At 37.0% G+C, this 24,106-nt stretch overlaps 2 protein-coding genes across 2 annotated transcripts; both read right to left on the reverse strand.

Moving 5' to 3' along the window:
- Nucleotides 1-816: 816 nt before the first annotated feature.
- Nucleotides 817-14,851, reverse strand: dcaf12 (DDB1 and CUL4 associated factor 12). The gene is made up of 9 exons (XM_016292910.1): nucleotides 14,378-14,851; nucleotides 10,431-10,721; nucleotides 9,040-9,318; nucleotides 8,786-8,846; nucleotides 7,223-7,416; nucleotides 7,058-7,123; nucleotides 6,800-6,962; nucleotides 6,536-6,714; nucleotides 817-2,161 (listed from the first exon to the last, which is right to left on the reverse strand). The coding sequence occupies exons 1-9, from the start codon at nucleotides 14,432-14,434 to the stop codon at nucleotides 2,003-2,005; spliced, it is 1,449 nt and encodes a 482-aa protein (XP_016148396.1). The 5' UTR covers nucleotides 14,435-14,851; the 3' UTR covers nucleotides 817-2,002.
- A 3,370-nt stretch (nucleotides 14,852-18,221) lies between these two features.
- On the reverse strand, nucleotides 18,222-23,774 carry ubap1 (ubiquitin associated protein 1). The gene is made up of 7 exons (XM_016292911.1): nucleotides 23,609-23,774; nucleotides 21,881-21,929; nucleotides 21,652-21,776; nucleotides 20,772-21,575; nucleotides 19,406-19,564; nucleotides 19,213-19,314; nucleotides 18,222-18,983 (listed from the first exon to the last, which is right to left on the reverse strand). Exons 2-7 carry the CDS (start codon nucleotides 21,918-21,920, stop codon nucleotides 18,843-18,845), a joined length of 1,371 nt encoding a protein of 456 aa, XP_016148397.1. The 5' UTR covers nucleotides 21,921-21,929; nucleotides 23,609-23,774; the 3' UTR covers nucleotides 18,222-18,842.
- Between the last annotated feature and the right edge of the window lie 332 nt (nucleotides 23,775-24,106).

The raw sequence follows: 24,106 nt of genomic DNA on the forward strand, positions 1-24,106 counted from the left end.
AAACTATTTGATTTGTTTATTAAGTGTGATTTTGTTTAAACCCCTACATTGTTTATGGTTGAATGAATGTATTTGATTTCTAGTAGGCGTTTTGTTTCTCTGTTATAGTATGATTAATATGAATATCTCAGTCTGTGAGGACTACTTACGTTAGCCTATATTGTTTGTTAATGTTGAAATGCAAAATAAAAACTACTCCTTTTCTGTGTAAAATTTCATCTTATATCGCTTCTGGACTTTGAATGAAAAGTTTGCCGTCTCTAAACATACGTTTAAAGAGGATTTATAGTATATAGTTATTGTATTATTGCTCCCTACAGATAATACTCATGAGCGTGCTTTTCTCCAGCGGTTAAATAAATCACTAGTGTGGTGTTACTTGGGTAATGCCAAAAAACTTTTGTCGCCCAGTGAGCAGTCACACTTCATCATATCATGTTCATCATCGATTATAAATTAAAATGAAAAGCTTTAAATATCAGCAGAATTATTGAGTATAAAAGGAAGTCGTGACGCAAAGCCAGAATGGAAGAAAAATACATCAATAAACTTTTATTCATTTTCTTTTTGAAGAATGTCTCATGTTGCGGTTCTTTTTGTTTTGTTTTGATATAGTACAATATCTTTACACTTGTGATCTGTAAAAACATTCAGGAAGTGAGTATAAAAAAGGGCACCACCAAAATAATGACATTAGTTCACTCACACACACACGCACGTACGTATATCCTCTGACATTTACATAAATTGTATTCTCCCTCTATTAGTTTTTCCAAATATGTATACATATACATTTATATATAAAATACATTTTAAAAGTGATGGGTAATTTCTGCTTAATATATGCCTGTTACGGTGTTCAATGGACTAGCAATTTTGTGACAATTCCATGAAGATTAACATGTAAAAAGACAAAAGAAAAGAAAAAGCCTAAACAAATTCAATCTGCAACAGTCTTTCACAGAAAGACTCTGAAAAGGCAACAATGTCACACAACACTGCCCTGCCTTTAAGCAGAGAAGATGATGAGAAGCAAAAATCCTAACAAATATGATTGTACCTGAACGTCATGAGTGCTAGTGACGGCAACAATACAAAATAAATAAGACTAAGTCTAAGTGTCACAGAGGGAAAATTGCAATCTTGATGCAAGCGTATGCGTGTGTTAGTACAGAATCAGCGATAAAAAAAGCCATTCTCCAAGATACCTCAAACAGAACACAAACGGTATCTGTGATTTCTTACAATTGTCTCTCCCTGCCATTATTTTGGAAAACATAAAGGGAAAAATAAAAACAGCGGGTGAGTCTTCATTGACCGCTATCCGACTCGTGTCCATGTTCACTCCGTGCTCTTCATATAACTGCAGTTTTGACCTCAGTTTCTACAGTGAGGTTACAGGTCAGGCTGTCCGTTCATTTCACCAAGATTCATCTTTGAATACCGATTCTCAGCCTTTTCAGGATCTACAATGTCATATCAGTCCACTGCGAGCCAAGAAAAGGAGCTGATCGGCAGGTCTTTGAAAAACACACAGCAAAACAAACTCAAAATGCCATGCCTTTTATATAAAAAAAAAATAAAAAATGCCCAGAGAGACTGTTAAATATTTTCATATATTTTACACTATTCCACAGTTCTCAAAGGTTCAGGCAGCCGATGCACAGAGGAAAAAACCTCCTTCATCCTTTCCGGACTCCTGCAGAAGATCAGGCATCAGTGTTGGTCACGCCTTTTTTTTTCTTTGCCTTTTTTTCCTCCACACACACACACACAAAAAAACACATGTAAACTCAGGAGTACAACAGGCAAATGAAAATCGAAAGACATAAGACCAAGCACAAAAACGGTTGAGAATCACATCTATGCTCCTGGGTCCTTTGAGAAATAGAGGATAATCTTGTATAGAAGCTAAACCGGAAGTGAAAAAGAGTGAGGAGAAAAATGGAAGATGGCCTGTAAGCACATGGTACGTGAGAGCGAAACGGAGGGATGATGTAGGCTAGCTCCAGAGGCCAGCGTAGTTTCCGTGTAGGCCAGAACACAGGGGGCCGCCGGCCACGAAGAGTTTGGTGCCGGAGTCATCGTAGCAGTGTGTGTATACGGCGTTCGGGAAGGAGCGGACGTCGGAAAAGTAGCTTCTCCATGTTTCGTCGTGATTCTGTGGAGACATGAAGATAGAGACCTGACTGGATTTTTTGCATTTATTTCAGCCTCAATCAAAATATAGAATAATACAGTAAAAACAGTAATATTGTGATATATTATTACAATTTAAAAGAACTGTATTTCTATTTGTGATATATTTTATCTGTAATTTTTTTCTGTGATGGCAAAGCTGAATTTTCAGCAACATTACTTCAGTGTCACATGATCCTTCAGAAATCATTCGAATATGCTGATTTGGTTGAAACATTTCTTATCAATGTTGAAACTGGTTGTGCTACGTAATATGTTTTGTGGAAAATGTGATAAAATATATATTTTACAGGATTCTTTGATGAATTCAATGCATTTATATCTTTTGTAACATTACAAATGTCTTTACTGTCACTTTTGCATCTTCTCTGAATAAAAGCATTAATTTATTTTAAAAAAATCTTACTGACCCCAAAATTTTGAACAGTAGTGCATAATATGTATAATGTCTAATAAGCAGGATAATGTACAGTCGGCTGTTCATTATCATAAAATAGCCCTAGACAAGAAAATCAAAACCTCAATGTGCAGAGGAGTTGTTAATTTTGCGATAATGAACAGGCTGACTGTACACTATCCCTTACATAGTTAAATTCTTCAAAGTTGTAACAAAGGGCAGCAACCTAAGTGGGTCAATTAAGCCAATCAAATAGTAGTTATGCTTCTGTGTGGACTCCTGATTAATGCAGCATACAGCATTTCTGTTTAATGAACTTCCATATGGTAAGCAGAGACTGATGCTGCAGGCAACCGACTGCTGGAGTAAGCACTTTGTAAAAGAGCTTATATATAGACTAATTAATGCAAACGCCTGTCCAAAGATTTCATGGCAAAAATTAGGTAGGGGGTGTATACAGGAAAATAAAAATGTACATGTACATCAAATGAGCATAATCAAGTTTCTGTTTGAGTATCAGATTTAGTTTAAAACAGAATTATAATGAATATAAACCACTGTTCAATTAATGCTTTTATTCAGCAATGATGCATCAGTTTGATTAAGTGACAGAAAAGATTATAATGTTAAAAAGATTTCACCGTTGTTTTTATCTTGAAAATAATAAAATGTTTCTTCAGCACCAAATCAGCCCATTAGAATGATTTTTGAAGGATCATGTGACACTGAAGACTGGAGTAATGGCTGTTGAAATTTCAGCTTTCTATCACATGAATAAATTACATTTTAAAATATATTACTACAGAACACAGTTATTTGAAATTGCAATTATATTTTCCAATTTTACTGTGTTTTTAAGCAAATAAATGCTGCCTTGCTAAGCACAAGAGAGTTCTGAATGGCTGTATATATAAAATATACTTATAATAAAAAAAAATAAGTAATTACTATATATTTATAAAGTGCTATAATGCTTATAAGATCAAATGTAACACACACACACACACACACACATATATATATATATATATAGTTCAAGGTCTCATCAATATGTAAAATTTCAGCACGCAAGTAGGGATGTGCGATATTGACAAAAAAAGATCTCAATATTTTCTGGGATTTTATCAATAAGGGGAATTAGATGACATTTCGCTGAGTGTGTTATTGTGCTGATATGCTGATATCCTTAAGTGTTTGATGTTCTATATATTCTGTGTGGTGGTCGGTTCACAGCAGTGATAGAAATTAATCTTTTCCAATAAGTTTAAATTGATTTTTACTAGGGATGCACGATATTAGATTTTTGCCGATATCCGATATGCCGATAATTTTCAACTCATTTTGGCCGATAGCCGATATATAATTATTTTTATTTTTGGTTAGTTTTTAACAAGAACTTATTTTTTAGAATTAAATAAACAATAATAAAGTTATTTTATAATGACAGTACATTGAAGATTGGAAAATAACTATAAATAAACTATATATTAATCACTGCATTTTTTCCCCCACAAAGATGCAGTGGTAACCTTAACATTTTATTTTAAGATTTAACATTTGTAGATGGTCTAAAGCAAAATAGTTGTAAAAATTCAGAAAATCTTTTAAAGCTCATAATTTGTTTAAAAAAATCTAACATATTACACATTAATGAATAAATCAGTATATAAAATATTATTTAATTTAAGTGTCGTTTTTTATTTATTTATTTATTTTGTTTGTTTGTTCATGTAAGCTATAGCTTCTGACCTTTAAATCAAAACATACTCATGATTTTATGGCATCAATTACTGCTTTATTTAATCAGAAACAGTCTAAATATTATTTGTGTATTTTGCTTTCATTTTATTAGAAGTAGGCCAACAGCACCCCCTGCGGAATTAAAACTCCTTACCGAAAGGGCATTAGGACCCGGGGGAGGCTGCCGCTGCATGTGCTATTACGGTTTACTTTATCACACACAAATGTGTCAATGTGCATTCTCAGCTTAAATACAGCAACCCAAAACAGTGAATCTAATCACCATTCAGACAAAACTTTGCTTCAAGAATGAGCCACAATGCTGACGTGATCTAATCGCACTGTTGACTTGATCTAATCGCTAGCCCACCCTGAGCACATGCGAGTTGATGTATTCCTTTTATTGGCAAGACATTAGGGCTGTGTATCACCAGCAAAGTCACGATACGATACGTATCACGATACAGAGGCCACGATACGATCCATATCACGATACATGACTGCACTGAATTTCACCTCATATGTAATGGCATATGTTTCATGTTTACATTGTGCACTCCCCACCAGGTACAATATTCTGATTGTTTGCATCTTGTTTTTAAGCCCATAAATAATAATGTACTTGTTCTAATACATTTATATTGTAATGTACTCATTCTAATATGTCAAAAAAATTATTTACATTGCTGGTAGGCTATTATTGCACAAATTAACACTCTCTCTACAATAAAAAAAATTTGAAGAGTTCTAAACTAACGCACTGTCTTCACTGTATCTAACGCTCACACTCTCAAGGCTGATTTATACTCGAGCGTCCGCAAGTTCGCTTTGAGTGCGCGCAACGTCGTTTCCGTGCAGCTCCGCTTCCGAAGATGCACGAGTTCAAAGCGACTCTAGCCGAACATGCACGTCTGTGCCAGCATTTGTGTGAAACAGAAGCTCTGTTAAAGCTCTGTTTTGGGGATTACCTCTCTTTATATCAGGCAACCCCGTTGTCTCTGCGGCCAGATTATTAACAGATGCTCTATTCATGCTTTTTTAGAAACCTCGCACTTTTCTACTCAATTTTAAACGTTGCCGCTGTATCGATACTCGTATCGTCAAATCTCTGTGACGATACATCGTTGTATCGATATTTTGAACACAGCACTACAAGACATATCTGCATAATTTTTCATATCGGGCCGATCATCCTTAATTTTTACCTTTTATGCGCATTTTACCTTTATAAAGCCATTTTTCTAAAAGTGTGCATCATTTTTTGAGCCAAATTCTTACATTTAATTAGTCAATTAGAATAATAAGACATTTGGGCTGTTACCAAGCAAATAAAATCAGTATCAACAAAATTAATCTTTGCAATGCAGAGAAAACACAGAAGCTGCATCTGAAAGGGAATTTAGATATATCTACACACTGTTTAATGCAGCTTGGAGGGACATGGAATGCTTGAACCTGCAGTTACAAATGCATAAATAATGTTTTGATATTTTAGACATAAAACGTTGGATACTGACAATAGAATTTATTTATTTTTTTTAAATAAGACACTTTAAATGTGAAATTAAAACCGCCAGTAGGTGGCAGCAAGTCACTGTTAACAAGCGAGTCATTGCGATTGAACCGAATCATTTAAACGGGTGATTCATTCAGGAACGAAACACCATCATGTTGCTCAGAGACGCAAAACAGTGCTGTGGCTGTGTTTAGAATTATTTTTGTTGGCAAAACAGAGCAAAAACAGGCAATATGGTGTCTAAAACGTAAGTCAGTTAATATTAACTTCTTGTTTATTGAACTGTTTGTATCACATATTTGTAATCATGCTGATTTTTGCAGAAATAAATGGCACTCTTCATGTGATATTGTTTAACTATATGAAATTATACAAATATGTACATTTTCTGCCCCCATATCTTGAATTTTGTGATCATTCTAAATGCAGTTTAACAGTCTGAATCATGCAGTGAAAGAACACTCTAAATGCGCACACGCACTAGTCTAACCTACAAGACTTTGTAATGTATGTGTGCACGCTGTAGATGTGTTTTGTTTGGTTTTTGCGATATACTTGATAATGTCAAATCGCATATCAATAAAACAACAATTATGATATTATCACAAGCAATATACATCGTACACCCCTACATGCAAGACAGAGAACCTGGGTCAAAAAAGGCTCAAAATGGACAATCTTACCAGCCATCCTCTCCCTGTGCTGAGTTTCAGGATGCCCTCTGCTGTGCGATTCCGGTACCCGCCGGGTGAGCTGGATGGGCCATCCAGAAAACGCTGGGCCCTGATATCGTAGAAGAGCAGGGAACCTTGGCCAGTGCCTACCGTCACTATGTGTTCATAGAAGCTCACAGAGCGAATACCTAAGAGAGAATTAACAAAACTGAGCACCAGTTTGCTTTGCAAATTACAACGTTTTAACTATCTTTGAAGGGGAAAAAACCATACCACTGCCACGCTCCCTGGAGCTCACGGATTTGATGTTCTGAGATGACTGCCGGGGGTCAAGGAAGGAAACGTGTGCCTGAGAGCCGACTGCATAAACAGACCAGTCCATACCGTATGCCAGACACACATTCTCCTTACAGTAAGGGAGTTTGGTAGAAAGCTCCTACATGGGAAAAACACCCATTAGACTATTGTAAACATCTACAAATATTGAGCTTGAAAAATATGAGAGAAAAATGCTGATAGTAGTAACTGTACCTTGTACAGGTTGTCTTCTGCCTTCCACAGATGGAAATATCCATCTAAAGAAACAGCACCCAACTCCTTATGGATGAATGAAGGAGATAAAAGCAGAGAAACGGTGAGCTTGAATAACGCACAAAGCAATCAATTTTCAGTCACGAGTCAAAGACAGCGGCTAACCTTATGGCTGTTGTTGAAGGCCAGTGCGCGCACTTTGCAGTTGTAGGGGTGGGTGTACTCTTTCGGGATGTCCTTGAGAGCACGGTGAGAGATGTGGGAGTAACAAGGAACACCTTCCACATTCTGACACTTCTCAGCCTGAGTCAGCACCTCCTCTGATATCTCCCACAGACCCATGGAACCATCACGAGATCCTGCTCCAGTGAATAAAAGATTCATTCTTCTTTAATTGAACAGTAGAATCTGTACACCATGAACAACATCTAATTGTGTACAACACACAAGAGATAACATATTATTAATCGCAAAATAAACCCCAAATGTGTAGTCAAGGGAAGTAGAAGGGTCTTGTATAGCATTTAACAGGATTATTTTGTAATAATAACTGACTGACTGTACATTACCCTGCTAATTACACAAATTCTTAAAAATAAATGAATGGACGTGAAATGTTGTGATTTGAATTGATATGAGAAACAAGGACACTGGCTGGATTTCAGTATTTCAGAGAAAGATGTGATACCATAACCCCTCATCCTAACAAGGCACAGGTTTAAAGCATCAGATTTTTTTGTCCTCAATGAAAGTGAAAATTACAAAAAAAAAAATTCATCACAGGCAAAAAAGCAACTGCTTGTGCAATAAGCAAATCACAGGCAATTTTTCATGCTTAAGTATGCAGCTATGTGTGACAGAAATGTGAATCAATGAGATTTTAGGATAAAAAATGGCTGTCCACCAACGTTTACCATCCAACCTGCCAGAACTGGAGAGGATCTGCAAGGAGGGATGGCAGAGGATCCCCAAATCCAGGTGTGAAAAACTTGTTGCATCTTTCCCAAAAAGACTCATGGCTGTATTAGATCAAAAGGGTGCTTCTACTAAATACTGAGCATTGGGCATGAGGACCATGTGATATTTCAGTTTTTCTTTTTTAATAAATCTGCAAAAATGTCAACAATTCTGTGTTTTTCTGTCAATATGGTGTGCTGTGTGTACATTAATGAGGAAAAAAAAATAACTTAAATGATTTTAGCAAATGGCTGCAATATAACAAAGAGTGAAAAATGTAAGGGGGTCTGAATACTTTCCGTACCCACTGTATATACACAGTTTTTTGCACTGACAACGAAAAGAAAATCATTATTATAATTTAAAATGTAATTCTCATTACTGTAATGCACTAATGAAAACAATCACGTCCACACATTTTTTTCCCTTTATTTAAATCAGAATACATTTTGAATTTTCTAAACTGTATATGCATGTATAAAAAAATTATAACAAATAAAAAAAAAAGTATGAGTCACTTTCACATTACTTTATTGAGAAATGGGGGCAGGGATGTGCTAAACTGTAATGAAAATAATCTCAAATATCTTTAATGTTCCTAAACAGGGCCCCATTTTCTTTATACAAAACTTACTTTCCATTTCTTTTCTCTCTTTGCTCTTGAGGTGAAATATAACACTGGCAATTCTTGACAGGTTTCTTGAAATGTGCACTAGCACTTAATGTATTAGTACACAGTGCTACTCAAAACAGGATCTGCAAGCTTCTTACCTGAGACTGCCATGGTGTCACTGATCCACGCAATGGAGAATATCCAGTCATTGTGTCCATCCTGTCAGAAATACAGAACCAATTTGAGTCTAGAGAAATACTTCATCAGTGCATATCAGAATTGTTTTCATTGTGTTAGCCAAAGCTAGCCACTAAGAGCACTTAAGCCCTATGAAGCCAAAGGCTGAGGCCACTAAACCACTTGACATTTACACTACTTGTACAACTAGAAAGAAAGCAAAGGCCGAACTCACATCACCGACGCAGACAGGGTCAAGAGTGGGAAGTCTGTACACTGCCAGGCTGTTGGGGTTGTCTCCTCCAGTGGCCAACAATGTACGAGAGGGGTTCAGCTCAATGGCGTGGATGCCACATCCCTGCTGGACATCTAGACTGCCGACTGATCCTGGATTGTGGAAGTGGAAATTGCCTCCCACTCCTCTCAAACCCTGGGAAACCTCTGCCCTTCCCTCTCTGTCTTTCAGCATGGGTATCCTGGTTATCTGTCCCGAGAGGACGTCCACCACAAATAGCTAAGAAATCATAAAGAAAAACAAGATTAGTAAAGTCATCTAAAAGAGGATTGCAACTAAGAGATAATAAATATAAATCTATTTCACACGGCTTCAGAAGTGTTAGAAGCATACAGCATACGTTCAGACAACTTTTATTGTATTTGTATGTTATTTTGGAGCTTGACAGTTGCCCTTTTTTTTCGTTATATGGAAAAGCATCATTTAGATGCAGAATTTTAAGTTTGAGGTGAACTATACATTTAAAGGAATATTTATCAAGTTAGACTCTATTAACGGCCGCCGCGCACAAATGACGTTGCTGTCGACCGGCTTACGTCACTTCCTAGTACACACTGTTGGTGCGAATGTAACCCTTTAAATGGTACTGGGAAATCGTCCCAGTACTTTAGTACTGTACATTTAGTTCTGGAACTAAAGCGGTGCGAAAGGCCCTAATGTACGAGATGACTTGACATTATTATATACAGTAGTTGTCAATAGTTTTTCTAACATGGAATATTGCTGTAGGGTGCGTTTGTGTACTAGTGCATTATTTCAGTATCACTGAGATACTTGTATAGTTTTTATTCATATTTTTATTAATATAACATTTTATTTTCAGCTTCAGTTTTAGTACATCAAGTTACACTTAATTTTTTTTATTTTATTTAGACAAATGTCTTTTAATGAAAATGTTTTTTTAATGGTTTTAGTTAACTATAATTAACTCTGCTGGTAGGTCTACTTCCCTTTACGGTTTCTCTTGGAAATTTTTGTTTTGCACCATTACCTAATCTTTAAAAATGTATTTACCCAATTCATATGCAGAACATTATGAAAGTGTCTCAGGAAAATTTAATGTTTTCTTTTGTTTTGTTTTTATAAAGATAAGTAAATACAGAGAATAAAAGTAACTCGCATCCTGTTCATGTATGGGGTGAAAGCAGAAAACTGAGCAAAAATATAATATCAAAATAATATTCTCATCTATTTCCCAAATTACAACCAACATCGACAGTAAACTTTTAAGAATTAAATGGCACAAAGACCAGTAATATCTTGAAGATCATAAATACTGCATTATAACACTGCAAATTTCATGCTAAAGTACTAATCAGAAACGGTCTTACCGTGTTGCATTTGGTCCCACATACCACCTGCCTGTGGTTGAGCCATTGGGAAGCGAACACCTTGTTAAGGCGGCCGAGGGCGAACTCTCTCTCTCTGAGGATTCCTGGGATGCGTCCGGCAGCGAATCCACGCAGACTCCGCTGGAAGCTCCACTCATGCTGCTGCTGCGGGCGGAACTCCCTTCCTCTCACAGAGCACACCACCGACCGCCGGCTCTGCCACCAGGGCTGGGCATGACGCGCTGAGCTGGACAAGCGGGCACGCTTAATCGCAGACTGACACCAGTCAAACTGACAGAGAGACAAAAAGGAGTGAGTCGACCATATAAACAATCTAAACGAAAACAATGTACTTTCATAAATGTTCTTTATCATACAAGATTTAATTGCATGCCATTTTAAAGAAATGCAAATACTTGCAACAAAGTGTAATAGCATTTACTGTCTGTACCTGATAATTATCTATCTATATCAATATCTATCTATCAATCATTTTAGGCCATATCAGCATCAAAGGCTATATTCATGGAAAAACTCTACAATAATATACAATTATCTTAAAATAATCTTAACTACACTTCAGTGAATTGTATCCAACAATTTAACAATATTAGTTTTACAAACAAATAAAATAAATAAAAATAACAATTACATACAAAATTGATATTTGATAATTCTCAAATTTTTTTCAGGAGAAACTTTTCTTAATGCACTTGGAGTAAAAATTTTTATACTTTGTCTAAATAATTTAAAAATAAAACACTAAAAAAATTTAATTAACTTTAAATACTACAAATAAATGAAAGCATCACAACATTGTAATGCACATCATGAAAATATATATTACTTTGAAAGTTTTCTAAAAAAAAATTATTAATATGTTTAAAAGAATAACTTTAAGTGAACATTAAGTGAATCCTTTCCATAAAACTTGAGGAAAATTTGTTCACTTAAACCCTAATTTTACTTCACAAAACTGTTCTTTGGTACTGAATTGCACATCTCTTTCTCAAACTGATTATATAACATTTTCAAACAGAAACCCTAAATTATGAACACAATCTCATCTGGTTTTAGGTGGCTTCCTTGCAATCCAGCACTGTGTAGGCACTTTTAAAAACAGCTTGCATTTGAAGAAAAACACCTGGTGGCATTGCAAATTCATCACCTCACCCTGCCAACAACCTTCTACACAATCGAACACAATAAATTATGGCAAAACTGCCAAATGACAAAAGTGAGGGCATCCATTTGATGCTAACGCCAGCTGGCAGACAAAGCGATTCTGTGTTCCCAGCGAGCATCGACAAATCAAACATAGCCATGACACAGTCGAGTAAAACCAACGGCTTGAAGTATATCAGCTCCTGTGGGCCCAACAATCTGTGTGAGAGATTGAGACTCATTCATTTTAATGCTTATTCTCGCTAAACAACACTGACATTATCATGCTTATAATCAAAACATCACCCATATAAACAACTCTTGCTGAAATTTCATCATCTGTCCAGAGCAACAGGAGTAACACACTCCTCTCTATCTCTACTCCAGTAAAGCGCTTCCAATCCCCCTCCAGGCCAGTAGACATCAGCCATATCTGATTGACCCAGATCCTAACAGCCAAGTAGGCCAGGATCTTAGTCAATACATGACCACCTTCTCACACAGAGAAAAAAATGTTCAAGGGTTGTGGGAAGGATCCTGCAAGGATCAGCAATAACATTCAAACAGTAAAAAATAAACTACAAATAAAATCTCATGGGAGACATAGTCTCTATAGTCCCACCTCCAAACTCACACCATTGGTTGATGCCCTGTTGTGTTGGTTGGAATGCTCAAACAAACATTTCGGAGGAATAAACCTGCAAATGGTGGTCACTGGTGTCTGCATATTAAGCTGTGACATGAGAAAGTATTGAAGCATGAAATCTTTACTTTAAATTATATAGGCTTTATATATATACAAACATAGCCTTGGCACAATTAGCATTTGAAAATAAACAAGCTGAATATCAATATTGTAGGCCTATAATAAAATTGTTATTAGAATATAACTGTAATTGATATATTAATTAATAATTAATTATTTATTTCTAAGTGTCACCTGAAAAATTTTAATAAACACAGTGAGATGAACATTTAGTCTCGACATACACAACCATTCCCATTGTCAGGCCTCATTATTATTACAAACATCAACTGTTGAGGCCTATGATATCAGTGCGTTGTTTTTATTGATTTTCACTTTTAGATTTGGCTGTCATGCAGGGATACGTCCAGAGCTGACCCATGACATCCAAAATAAACCTTCAACGAAGCCAAATAAGGAGAGCAAGTGATCTTCCAATCTTCAGTGTTGCACTGAAGACCACCGGCCCCCATATGAGAACTCTATCTTGTTGTCCTGTGTATCCTATTTAACACATCTACTTCACCTTATGAGATAAATCAGATATACATCAAATAAACACAATATTACAATGTACAATTGCACAAAAGGCTGCAAACGAACAGCGCACATCTGAAGTGTCTCTGAAGGAAATAATGCATTATTTATCGGCTTTAAGATATCGGCCAAATTTTCTTATCAGGCCGATACCGATAACAGAAAAAATGAGCCGATATGGGCCGATACCGATATGGTGGCCGATATATCATGCATCCCTATATTTAACACATCTACTTCACCCACAAGGCCATAATAAGATATTGCTCACTGATTCTTGAGTACTTGGACAAAGAAATATCCTGTTTCTTCTATTTTCCCATAATATGTGCATTGTTACTGGCCAATCACTCAATATGGAGTCAGTACTGACAGTAATGTGTCTGATATTCATCATAAATATTGACATAAACACCATTTACTTCAATAAATCAATCATTTAAGACTATGTGGTGATTTCAACCTCCATTTACTGAATTGTCACCATACTGAAACAAAAAATAATAATACAGTACTGACAAAATAACTATATTTTGCTTATCACACTTGTATACTCATTTTGTGTTTTCCTACTGGTAATAATAGAACCTACATGAAAATACAAGCAAAATGATTGAAAATAATAAATAATATCACAATAATAGAAATTCGCCTGCACCTTTATGACCTTGTTGAACTCATAGCAGGTGAAATATAGAAAGAGGACCTTCAGGATGAAGGCGGTCTGTGATATTTCCTGATTCTATGTGTTTAAAACTGATTTAAAAAAATGTTAAATCATAAATATCTGACGGTTTTGATTGAGTACAGACACAGCTGTGAGAAGCAGCTAAAATGAACCTCTTCCACCAGTATTATTTTGTTTGAAATACATTTAATTTATATAAGATCTATAAATCTGAGGAAAGGTGGTTTTTAGGATGACAATTTAATTCACTAAGAGAAAACTAAATAAATTGATACATATTTTAAGAACACTATAGTGATCATATATGAATGCTGATTAGAACTAATGTATAACATGTTTTGTCTCATATCAAGAATCATTGAGCAGCTGCAAAAGCCACATTCTTAACAATGAAAAATAATGTATTAGTGTAGCAGATCTCAGTCCTACCGGACGTCTAACCAGCTTATACTGTCTGGCTCTTGCTGGAGAATCATTATTCTGTAATCTAGTGCAGGATTAAGACGTACTCAAACAAAACACACAACCTTAATGTTCAAGAAAACTGATAAATGATTACACATTAATAAACAAACCAGCTCACCAACGCCAGATCAATAATGTCAACAGCTAAGTTAACAACCCCACCATTAGCCTTTAGCCAGCAGACTGGTGCTAACATTAGACTGCAATCTTTTCCTGTTTGTAAACTGTCACATTTCGAGCTTGTGTTTCTGTTTCCTATGATTCATGAATGTTGTTTCATATAAAACGAGAGGTTAGCATATGGCTGCAAGCTGTTTTTGTTAGGTATATGAGAGGTTTGTTGTTTACCTGTTGTTCCTTGGGCTCCTCTGCTTTTCTTTTCCTGCTAACTGTTTTTCTCGCCATAGCCCGACACGCACAGGTCCCTCACCCACATGGAGGGCAGCAGCGACGCTGGGAAGTGGGTCATATAATGGCGATGGGGTTGTTTCGCGGCCTCTGGGCTGGTGAAGCGGCGCGACTAATCGAATCCAGCCGAGTCGAGTCGGACGGTTCTAAATCGAATAACCGTCCGATTCCGTTGCAGTGGCCGATCACCGATCCGTTGGATTTAGGTCGTTTTTAGGGCAGGCTTGTTAGGTTTTCGTCCGTGTGGAGGAGCTACAAGGGTACTGCTGCCCCTCCCCTGCACCGAGCTCACTTTTCATCTATCTTCTTTCTCTGTCTCTGTCCGTCGTTCTCCAGACAAAACGCGTCATCCGACAACGAACAGCGCCGCGCGCAGCCGCAATCCAGTCAAACATCAACAAAAACAAGGTCAAACGTACGCGTGCGCGTCACTTGCGTGCGTGCGCGCACGACCTTTTCACGTTCTATGGCTCGCGAGTTCCAGTCAAACATCAACAAAAACAAGGTCAAACGTACGCGTGCGCGCACGACCTTTTCACGTTCTATGGCTCGCGAGTCTTTAACGACTTGTGCTGCTGTATTCCTTTTTACAATTCGGTGTCTTTTAAAGTCCATAAAATACGTTACGGCCTTTATAATGCACAATTTCTCCTGACTGTATTTATAATTGGCTGACTTTTTAATAATTGTAATTATTTAAATAAATATTACACAGCGTGGTCAAACTTAAAATCAACGTGATTAATTTGAAAAACAAACAAATCAACATTACGTAAATGCATACATTAACGGTAGTTATGTTATTTAATCTTAGTAGAAATTGGTTTATTAGATTATAGCTATTTAGGCTGTATTGTAATATTTCTATAAGTTATAACTTTACTCAACTTACAAAGAAATTAAAAAACAATTTATGCAGAAATTCTTGTTTTGAAGAGACAATTGAATAATTATTATATATATATATATATATATATATATATACACACAATTTTGTAATGTACTGTGTTTAAGAAAATTGAAGAAATTTGCTGAATGAGATGTTTTGAATTGGTTATTTCCTCCTCTCTGATCGGCTTGGTTAATATCTGAGCTAGTGAAAAAAATAATGACTTTTCACTAAATGATGAAAATGTTGCCAGTTTCAACAATGCCATCTGCTGATGCACAATGGTTTATTTTGTCTGACACACAATAAGCCGTTAAATAACCTCATTCAACATGCAGCGTGTGAATTTCCTTTAACCTGTGCTCTTTATTGCTGCTGACCCTCTGTTCCACTGGAAGTTTCACCATGGTGGCGACCAGCAAGAGTCACTTACAATTCAGGTGGATCTTTTTTTGCTGCTCCTGGACAAAATCTGTACATCATAAACATCAGTGACAGCCACACTCTTTGAAAAGAAGAATACGTTTAATCATATTTAAGTCTGAAACAATTTGAAAGACGACTAAACATTTTAAATCACATTTAAGAGCAATGGATCTCTGTGTCGTTAGGCCCTCCCATCGGCTCTACCTGTCCATCAGGTTCTCTAGCCATACATCAGGACGTTTCCCTATTTACGCTTAGAACAATAGATCTGCATTTGAGCGCTGACTCGCTTCAGGCAAAATGCTCTTTGTGATCAAGCCAGCAGTGTGTTTGCTGTATTCTTTTAAACCTTTAGTAGTCTGTTCAGTCAAGACTGAGAGAAGCTGATGCAAAAAAATAGATGAGGAAGAACCCTGTACACCATCTTACTTCTTTTGAATAATTAGTCCTTTACGGGATAAGACAGGTGAGTGAACCTCTTAAAATCTGTCATCTCAAAACCAAAAGAAAAAATTATAGATTTTTCACCAAGACAATTTTAGGACCATTCATTTTGTTGTTGGTCTTTCATTGTGACATTTTTTGATGGTATAAAAATAAATTTCTCTCTATTTTTGATGTTTTTATATAATATGATTTATATGTATATTATTATGATGATTTCTTTTCACCTTAACAAACTGTACTATATATATATATATATATATATTTGTTAAGGTAACTTAAAATCACTTTTATGCTAATTTAATTTCTTGTTTTTTCTTTTGATTTCAGTGTGACATTGATTTCCAGACATCTACATGAGATCCACTCGCATCAACAAGGACTCATTACAGTTTAAATGAGATTATTTTGACAACACTGGTGAAATTATATTGCACATAGAAAGTGAGCTTAAAGAGGCTGTTTTTGTAACTATAATGGTGAAAATTCAGAAAACAAAAAATAAAAAGCAAAATAATAATGCACGTCTGGCTGCTAAATAATGAAACATTTATTTATGAATGGCCAGATTAGCTACCCAGTAACCTACATGTGCTCCCTGGGCCAAGGAACATCTCTGTCATATGTGATTCCTATCATTTATCCCATCTCAGAGGAAAGTGCTTAATAGGGCTTAATTAAGATTTTTAATATTGCGTTATACCTAAAGTCTGCTGTCAAATGGGGCATAAAAAAAAAATCTACACCTCAACCTAAAAGCATTGGTATGATCAAAATTCACCCAAAAGTTATATATATATATATATATATATATATGACAAAATAATAATAATAATAATTTAAGTTTTTTTTAGGTTGAATATGACCTGGCCTGGATAATCAGAGGTCAAACGTCAGTAGCAGAAAAATATGAGGTTAGACATTGGACCTTCTGTAGTTAATTTATGATGTTAATTTGTAACATAAGTAAATTTTTTATACTGCAGAGTTCTGCTCATTTTCCTTCATTCCTCTGAGGAGGGAGCCAGTATCTCTTGTACTGAGCAAGTTGGTCAATCCATGAGGAACTGACATCAAGGTTTCTCTGGGGACCAAAGCTCTAAAAGGCCATTCAAACAGTTTCTAATGTGCCACAAGCATTCACAGTCTCGTCTTAAGATTATTCTATTGCACAACTATCAGGAACACTACCGTTCAAAGTTTTGGGGTTGGTTTTATAAATGTATTAATGATTTCTAAAAAGAAATCTCTTATGCTCACCAAGGTTGCATTTATTTGATCAAAAATACAGTAAAAACAGTAATATTGTGAACTATTATTACAATTGAATAGAACTGTTTTCAAGTTTAAAATATATTAAGATGTAATTTATTCTTGTGACGGCAAAGCTGAATTTTCAGCATCACTGCTCCAGTCTTTCAGTGTGTCATATGATCCTTTAGAAATCATTCTAATATGCTGATTTACTGCTCAAGAAACATCTTTAATAAAATCAATGTTGAAAACAGCTGCCGTTCAATATTTTTGTGGAAACAGTGACACGTTTTTCAGGATCCTTCGACGCATTTATTTAAAACAGAAATTTTTTCTAATATTCTAAAAATTTGAACTGTCACTTATAATCAATTAAAATGCATCCTTGCTGAACAGAAGAATTAATTCTTTCTAAAAAATAATCCTGCCCCCAAACTTTTGAGAAGTCCACGCATCTATAGTCTTTAGCTTTTTCAACAGATTTCAGAATAAACCTCATATAAATGTGTTAACCTCGTTACTGTGTTAAGTTTCTCAATTTCTTTATTACAGATGGAAACCGACAGTGTATCTTTACAGATCTTTAAATACGTTTATATTAACATCTGTGATTCAGTGTGCCTGTGCAGTATTTGCATCTAAATTTTTGAAAATGTGGCGGCATCGTTTAAATTTTGCAGCTCCAGCCGAACTTGCCCATTTCTCTTGCCAAATGTGTTCATTCCAGTGCAAAAAGCCAACTGGGCAAAAGTTTAATGCAGTATTTTTCCCCCCCGTGAACTTACATAATGATGATTAGTTCTGTTAAAGCAGTTCCTAATCAAAGAGCAAAGAAACACAATCTCAAAAAAGGACAAATGAAGAAAGATATAGTGTTTCCGCCTGTCGAACATATAAACAACGTATGAACAAACAGCAGAGACAGAATAGAGAGTGGGCACTTCTGTGGGGTCTCTGTTCTGCCATGGGTTGTGTTTATAAGCATTCAGGTCTCAGTTTCGAAAGCCTGCGTCCAGCAGCGGGAGATGGCAGCGTAATAGCTTTGAGTGTCACTATTCTGTCAGTGGGGCTCCGCTCGGTTCTGTTTCTCCAGCACCGCCCATTTTAGCCTGTCACCATGGCAATAGAGACACTAGCCAATACCGATTCTAGGAGGAGGATTCGGCTCCTCCCACTCATCACCATTCTAAGATCACTTAACAGACATACAGCTGAGGAGGGATGAATGCACTGTTTGGTGGTGCCGTCAATCCCTACCCCAAGAGGTATATCTTTATTAGGGTACAAAATCAGTCGTCTTGTCTTAGAGATAAGAGAATCCCATCCTTCCACAGCCAGGACCCCTCTGAGGGCCAAAGGAGGGCTGGCTCGAGGAGGGGAGACTCTCGGGGCTCAGCTCGCAGCCGCTCGGGCCATCAGATCCTCTAGTGCCTTGTCCTGGTCATTATTGTGCACAAGCAGTACCTCTTTAATAGTGTCCCTCTCAAAGCCCATTTCTCCAAACCGAGACATCAGCTGCAGAAATTCCAAAGCCTGAGGAGAGAGAACGTAGCATAAGTACAAAAATTGCTTTCAAATTTGTATGACTTTTAATTACGTGGAAAATGTAATGCAGAAAACAAAACAAAAAAGAAAGTTTTTCATTCAAATATAGCACGTCAAAACAAGTGACATCAAGTACACATGCAACTGTATATTCTAATTAGACGGTAGATTGTAATTCAGGCTGTGTGTGTATTTGTGGCTGCTAGAATTTACCCACCTTTTCCTCTGAACCCTGGTATACCTCCAAGCACTCCTCCACAGCAGTCGCATCAAAACCTCGATCGCACAGTCGACTGTGAGTAAACAGGTATTCCAGCACCTATGAATGAGACCAATGACATAAACAGTCTTGTTTACATAAACAAAAGTATCACAGACTTGCACTAAGAATACTCAGGCTAAAAAGTGACCTGTTCCACATTCTGCCCTTGTCTCTGCATGGCTTTGAGAACACCCTCATATGAATAACCCATGCCCACAATCGTCTCCACACACTGTCGTTCGCTGGGAGAGAGGCCGTGTAGGATCGTGGAAGCAGGTGGATGGTTAGGCGCTGTGACCTGGTTTGACTGCAAAGATGTAATGGAGAAAATCAGTATAAATATTTTCAACCCAGGCTCATTGGAACAACATGCCTCCATCTACATTTTTGCAAATCTCCAATAAAGTTCCTATAAATATTCATTGCAGTTTCCAACTCAAATGACCACTAGTGGCAGTAAAACACCAACAACTTTTAATCCTTTTGACAAAAATTATGATTACGGGGCAGATCATTGATTAATAAAGACTTATTTTCATGCGATTATTTGCATAATAGTATGTTATGATCTTAAAACACTTCTTCCATAGTGCATAGTTTGTCATTCTTGATGTATGCACCACATAAACAGCTCCATATGTATGGCTTTTCTGATGTACTAGTAAACTTGCTCTGTAGCTCACCTGGTACAGCATTGCAGTTGTGATGTGGAACGAGTCCCGTCAAACACAAGTCACACTTCAACCGTAATTTTACAAAGCTACGAGAATACTTTTTGTGCGCAAAGAAAACAATAATAACAATTTATTAAACAATTCTTCTCCCCGAGTTACCGTCTTCCGTTGTCTACTGAACGTAGCGCTGATTACGTTGATAACATTCTGGGGTACTCTCCAAAATGGTGAAAGACGGTAACTCGGGGAGAAGAATTACTGAATAAATTATGTTATTATTGTTTTCTTTGCGCAGAAAAAGTATTCTCGTAGCGTCGTAAAATTACGGTTGAACCCCTGATGTCACATGGACTATTTTACCGATGTCCTTGCTACGTTTCTGTGCGTTGATCGTGGTAATATCCTTGCTGTCTATGGAGGGTCAGAGAGCTCTCAGATTCCATCAAAAATATCTTAATTTGTGTTCCGTAGACGAACAAAGGTCTTATAGGTTTGGAACGACATGAGGGCGAGTAATTAATGACAGAATTAAAATTTTTGGGTGAACTAACCCTTTAACCTTTTGGTGCCACTCACCAGATATTTCATTTCCAAATTGCTGCAATACATAACACCCAACATAATAAATTGTTGCCAAATCCACATTAATCTGTTTTGGAATACACACTTTGTGCTACTCACTGAAAATTTCACTCTGAAACTGAGGCAAAACACAGAAGAAGCTATGCAAGATAATTTTGCAAAATGTCACCACAGACATGCCTTTCCGATGAGCATTAGCTATTTTACATGCTAACAATCAGCCCTGACAGGCAAATGTTTCCGCCCATGTTACAATACCTGCTTCTGTGTCCCATTCTGAGGGAAGACAGGTTGCTCTTGTGGGAGTGTTGTGTTGGTATCTGATGCTGTTCTCTGCAGGGACGGTGGTGTGCCATTGGATAGGCTACGTTGTTGGCCTGCTGGATAAATGCTGAAAGACGGTTCCAAGGGGGAGTCTCCTGGGTCTGAAAGCTTAGGGAAAGTCAGTGAGCGAATGTTACATGGGCGGTCTGCATCAATCTGTCCATGGGGGGTCCCCACAACCCCACCCCGGTCCAAGTCCAGCAGTCCAACCAGTCCATTGGGTTTATGGAAGATTCCTGCTTTGGCCTGAAGAGGAGGCATATTACTAGGAGAAGTGGGGCGATGTTCTGCTGGAGGAAGCTGAGGCGGTGAAACGGACGACTGTGGTTGGCTCTGCAGAATATTCCGCAACTCCTCTTTGTCGTCCAGTGTTTTAAGCTCAAGTTTGTCAAAAGGGTCCTCCTCTCGCTCAAAGTCAGCTAAGTTCAGACTCTGTGGAGCCGGGTTGCTAGGTGCTGGTCGTGTCGGTCCAAAAGATGGGGCTGGGAGAGGCGTGAGAATTGCGTTATGCCGTAGGCCAGCTAAAACCGGGTTCAATGCTGGTGGGACAACGTCCTGCTCATCAGAGGGGCGTGCTTTCTTCCCCCCAACCAATCCAACATCTGCTTCCTGAGCAGCAGCCTGCCTTTCGTTTTCAGAGTCTGTCCGGGCGGCTTCCGCTGCTCGAGCCTCAGCAGCTCGCGCTTTGGCAAGTTCTTCCCCCCACTGAACACTCCGCCTCTCTAGACTAAAGTCATACTGAAGAAAAAAGCAAAGCGTTAATTATTTCTGACAAACATTTGGATAGGGAACGTTAAAGGGAAATTTGACTTACTTGCAGATCCGAAAGTATGGCATTACAATCAGACAAACAGAAGCCAATGGGAAGACCCACTTTTGAGGGACAGCGGAACTTTTCATTGAGCTTGAAAGGAACATCATCAAGGTAGCTGACGGGTCCTTGAACATCGAGTGAAGTAACAGAAGAACATGGGAAACATTTTTTTTTAAATGGGTTATTTATTCTGTAGCCTATTTTTATTTTCGACAAATGATTTACTCACCATTGTTGTGGATATCTGATCCAGACTTCCTCGCAGCCATTTAGAGTAACTAAAGAAACAGACAAACAACATAAATTCATACAAACTGCAGTCAGTTACCTATTTTTTCCATCCCTACACTTTCCTCTACAGAAGGTTCCATTTTTAAACATAGCCTAAACATTACAATCAATATCCAATCCTTCATAACTAACAAGCAAGGTTTCAGATATCTTTTTAATCTGTCAAAATTGGTTGATAAATACAAGAAAGACAGAACTGTGTTTAAGATAACAACAGAATTGGTTGCTTGTCATTATGCCAAGTTATTTGTGTCACTATCGAAATATGTTATTTAAATAAACTTCATTGGCTAATATACGTGTGTAGTAATCTAACTTTTGATCTTAATATGTCATAACCAATTAAAAACATTACAGATATGACCAGTAATCTGTTTGACCTATATATAAACTACCAGTAAAATTCTGAATCGCTCTTTCCAACGCTGTATTTATTTGATTAAAAATATAGTAAAATCTGCAATTTGTGAAATATGACTCCTAACCCTAACGTAATACATTTTAATATCATGTATTTTTAAAATGTTATTTCAGCAGCCATCACTCTACTCTAGTTGAAAAGACGATCATTTACTTGAAATATCTTTTGCAACATTATACTGTCTCTTTTCAAATATATAACATAGCTTCACAAATGTATTTAGCATACTTCTTGCATAAATTGTATGAAATGTATAGCATTGTAATCCTAACAGTTAGACATTCCCAAAAGAAATATGGGAAAGCAACAAATAATAATTATTATTATTGTTTAATTAGTTTCAAAACATTTTAACAATGTTTTTGTTGTTGTCTAATGATGATTTTAAAAAAAAGTTAATAAAAATGTGTATCCATATTGGTAATCAGATACTTCTGAAAATTGATGAGAGAAAAACATTGGCAGATCACTAGAAAACACAGCGGTGTCCAACAGCATTAAATTACAAGCATTTCTTGGACTTCCTTGAAGTGAAACAGTAAACAGATACGCTTCTACATTTACAGTAAGTTTACCACCTAAAACATACCAATAAAGCAAGCACAACTGATAATCTATGTGATGATAACTAGGGAACTAGCACAAAAGTATATCACATGCTGACAAATAGGCTGATAAAACCGCTTTTGAGGTCATTTCACCACCCACGATCTCTTACATAAAAAGCATAGCAGCTGATCAGGGGAAAAAAAATCATAACCAGTCTGTTAACTACATACAGCTAACAGATGTGTTGCGTAATAATAAAGACAACGAGAAATTCATTCAGACAGCAACCTAGATGAGTCCTATACCAGCTCATTTTCAACAATAAATCTTTAGATACAACTGTTACTGAAAAGACAGTCTTGCGACAAGTTAGTTTATTTTGAAACTGGATGATGATGATGATGATGATGATGATGATGATGATGATTACATATTTCTCCCTGGCTCCTTACCAAGCTTCTACGATTTTCTCCTTTTCTGCCAGTCATTTCAATCAAATAACTCAAATATTTAAGACCTAAAACCAAAGAGCTGGTACTTAAGAACTAAACAAGCACGGAAGTGAATGTAGACGTTTGGTTAAAAACAACTGTCTAGTTCTGTTTCAGTTCAGGTTAGCGAAGCGACCTAACAGGGCCCGACTTCCCCTGCCACCGCCCCTCAAACTGTCCCTGCGTGTCCCACCGGTGTCCTTACCAGTATCTGCTCTGTCTTCAGTCTCCAAATAGGTCTCTCACTTGTCCTTGGACATAAAAGCTCCGGTCGACGCTCTCAGATGAGGAGATTTACTGAAAACCGAGTATATTTCCTGCTTCATCGCGGAACGCCATCTTGTTTTGACCGCCTCCTTTGGTTTCTGTGTGACGACATGCGTTGCACTGAATGACGACAGGTTCGACCAATCAGAGGAGAGCTGGGGAGGAGACGTCATCTGGTTTGGGTTCAGCACGGGTTTGAGTCCATCAACCTGGAAAAGGAATGTTTTGATCTATTTTAGTTTGTTGAATATTGTTTATTTGTAAACTGTAATAATAATTAAGAGATTAAATAGAGAAATCTATCTATCTATCTATCTATCTATCTATTTGTCTGTCTGTCTATCTATCTATCTATCTATCTATCTGCCTGTCTGTCTGTCTGTCTGTCTGTCTGTCTGTCTATCTATCTATCTATCTATCTATCTATCTATCTATC

The sequence above is a fragment of the Sinocyclocheilus grahami genome, unplaced genomic scaffold, assembly GCF_001515645.1.
Source record: "Sinocyclocheilus grahami isolate Dianchi unplaced genomic scaffold, SAMN03320097.WGS_v1.1 scaffold294.1, whole genome shotgun sequence".
Classification (NCBI taxonomy): domain Eukaryota; kingdom Metazoa; phylum Chordata; class Actinopteri; order Cypriniformes; family Cyprinidae; genus Sinocyclocheilus; species Sinocyclocheilus grahami.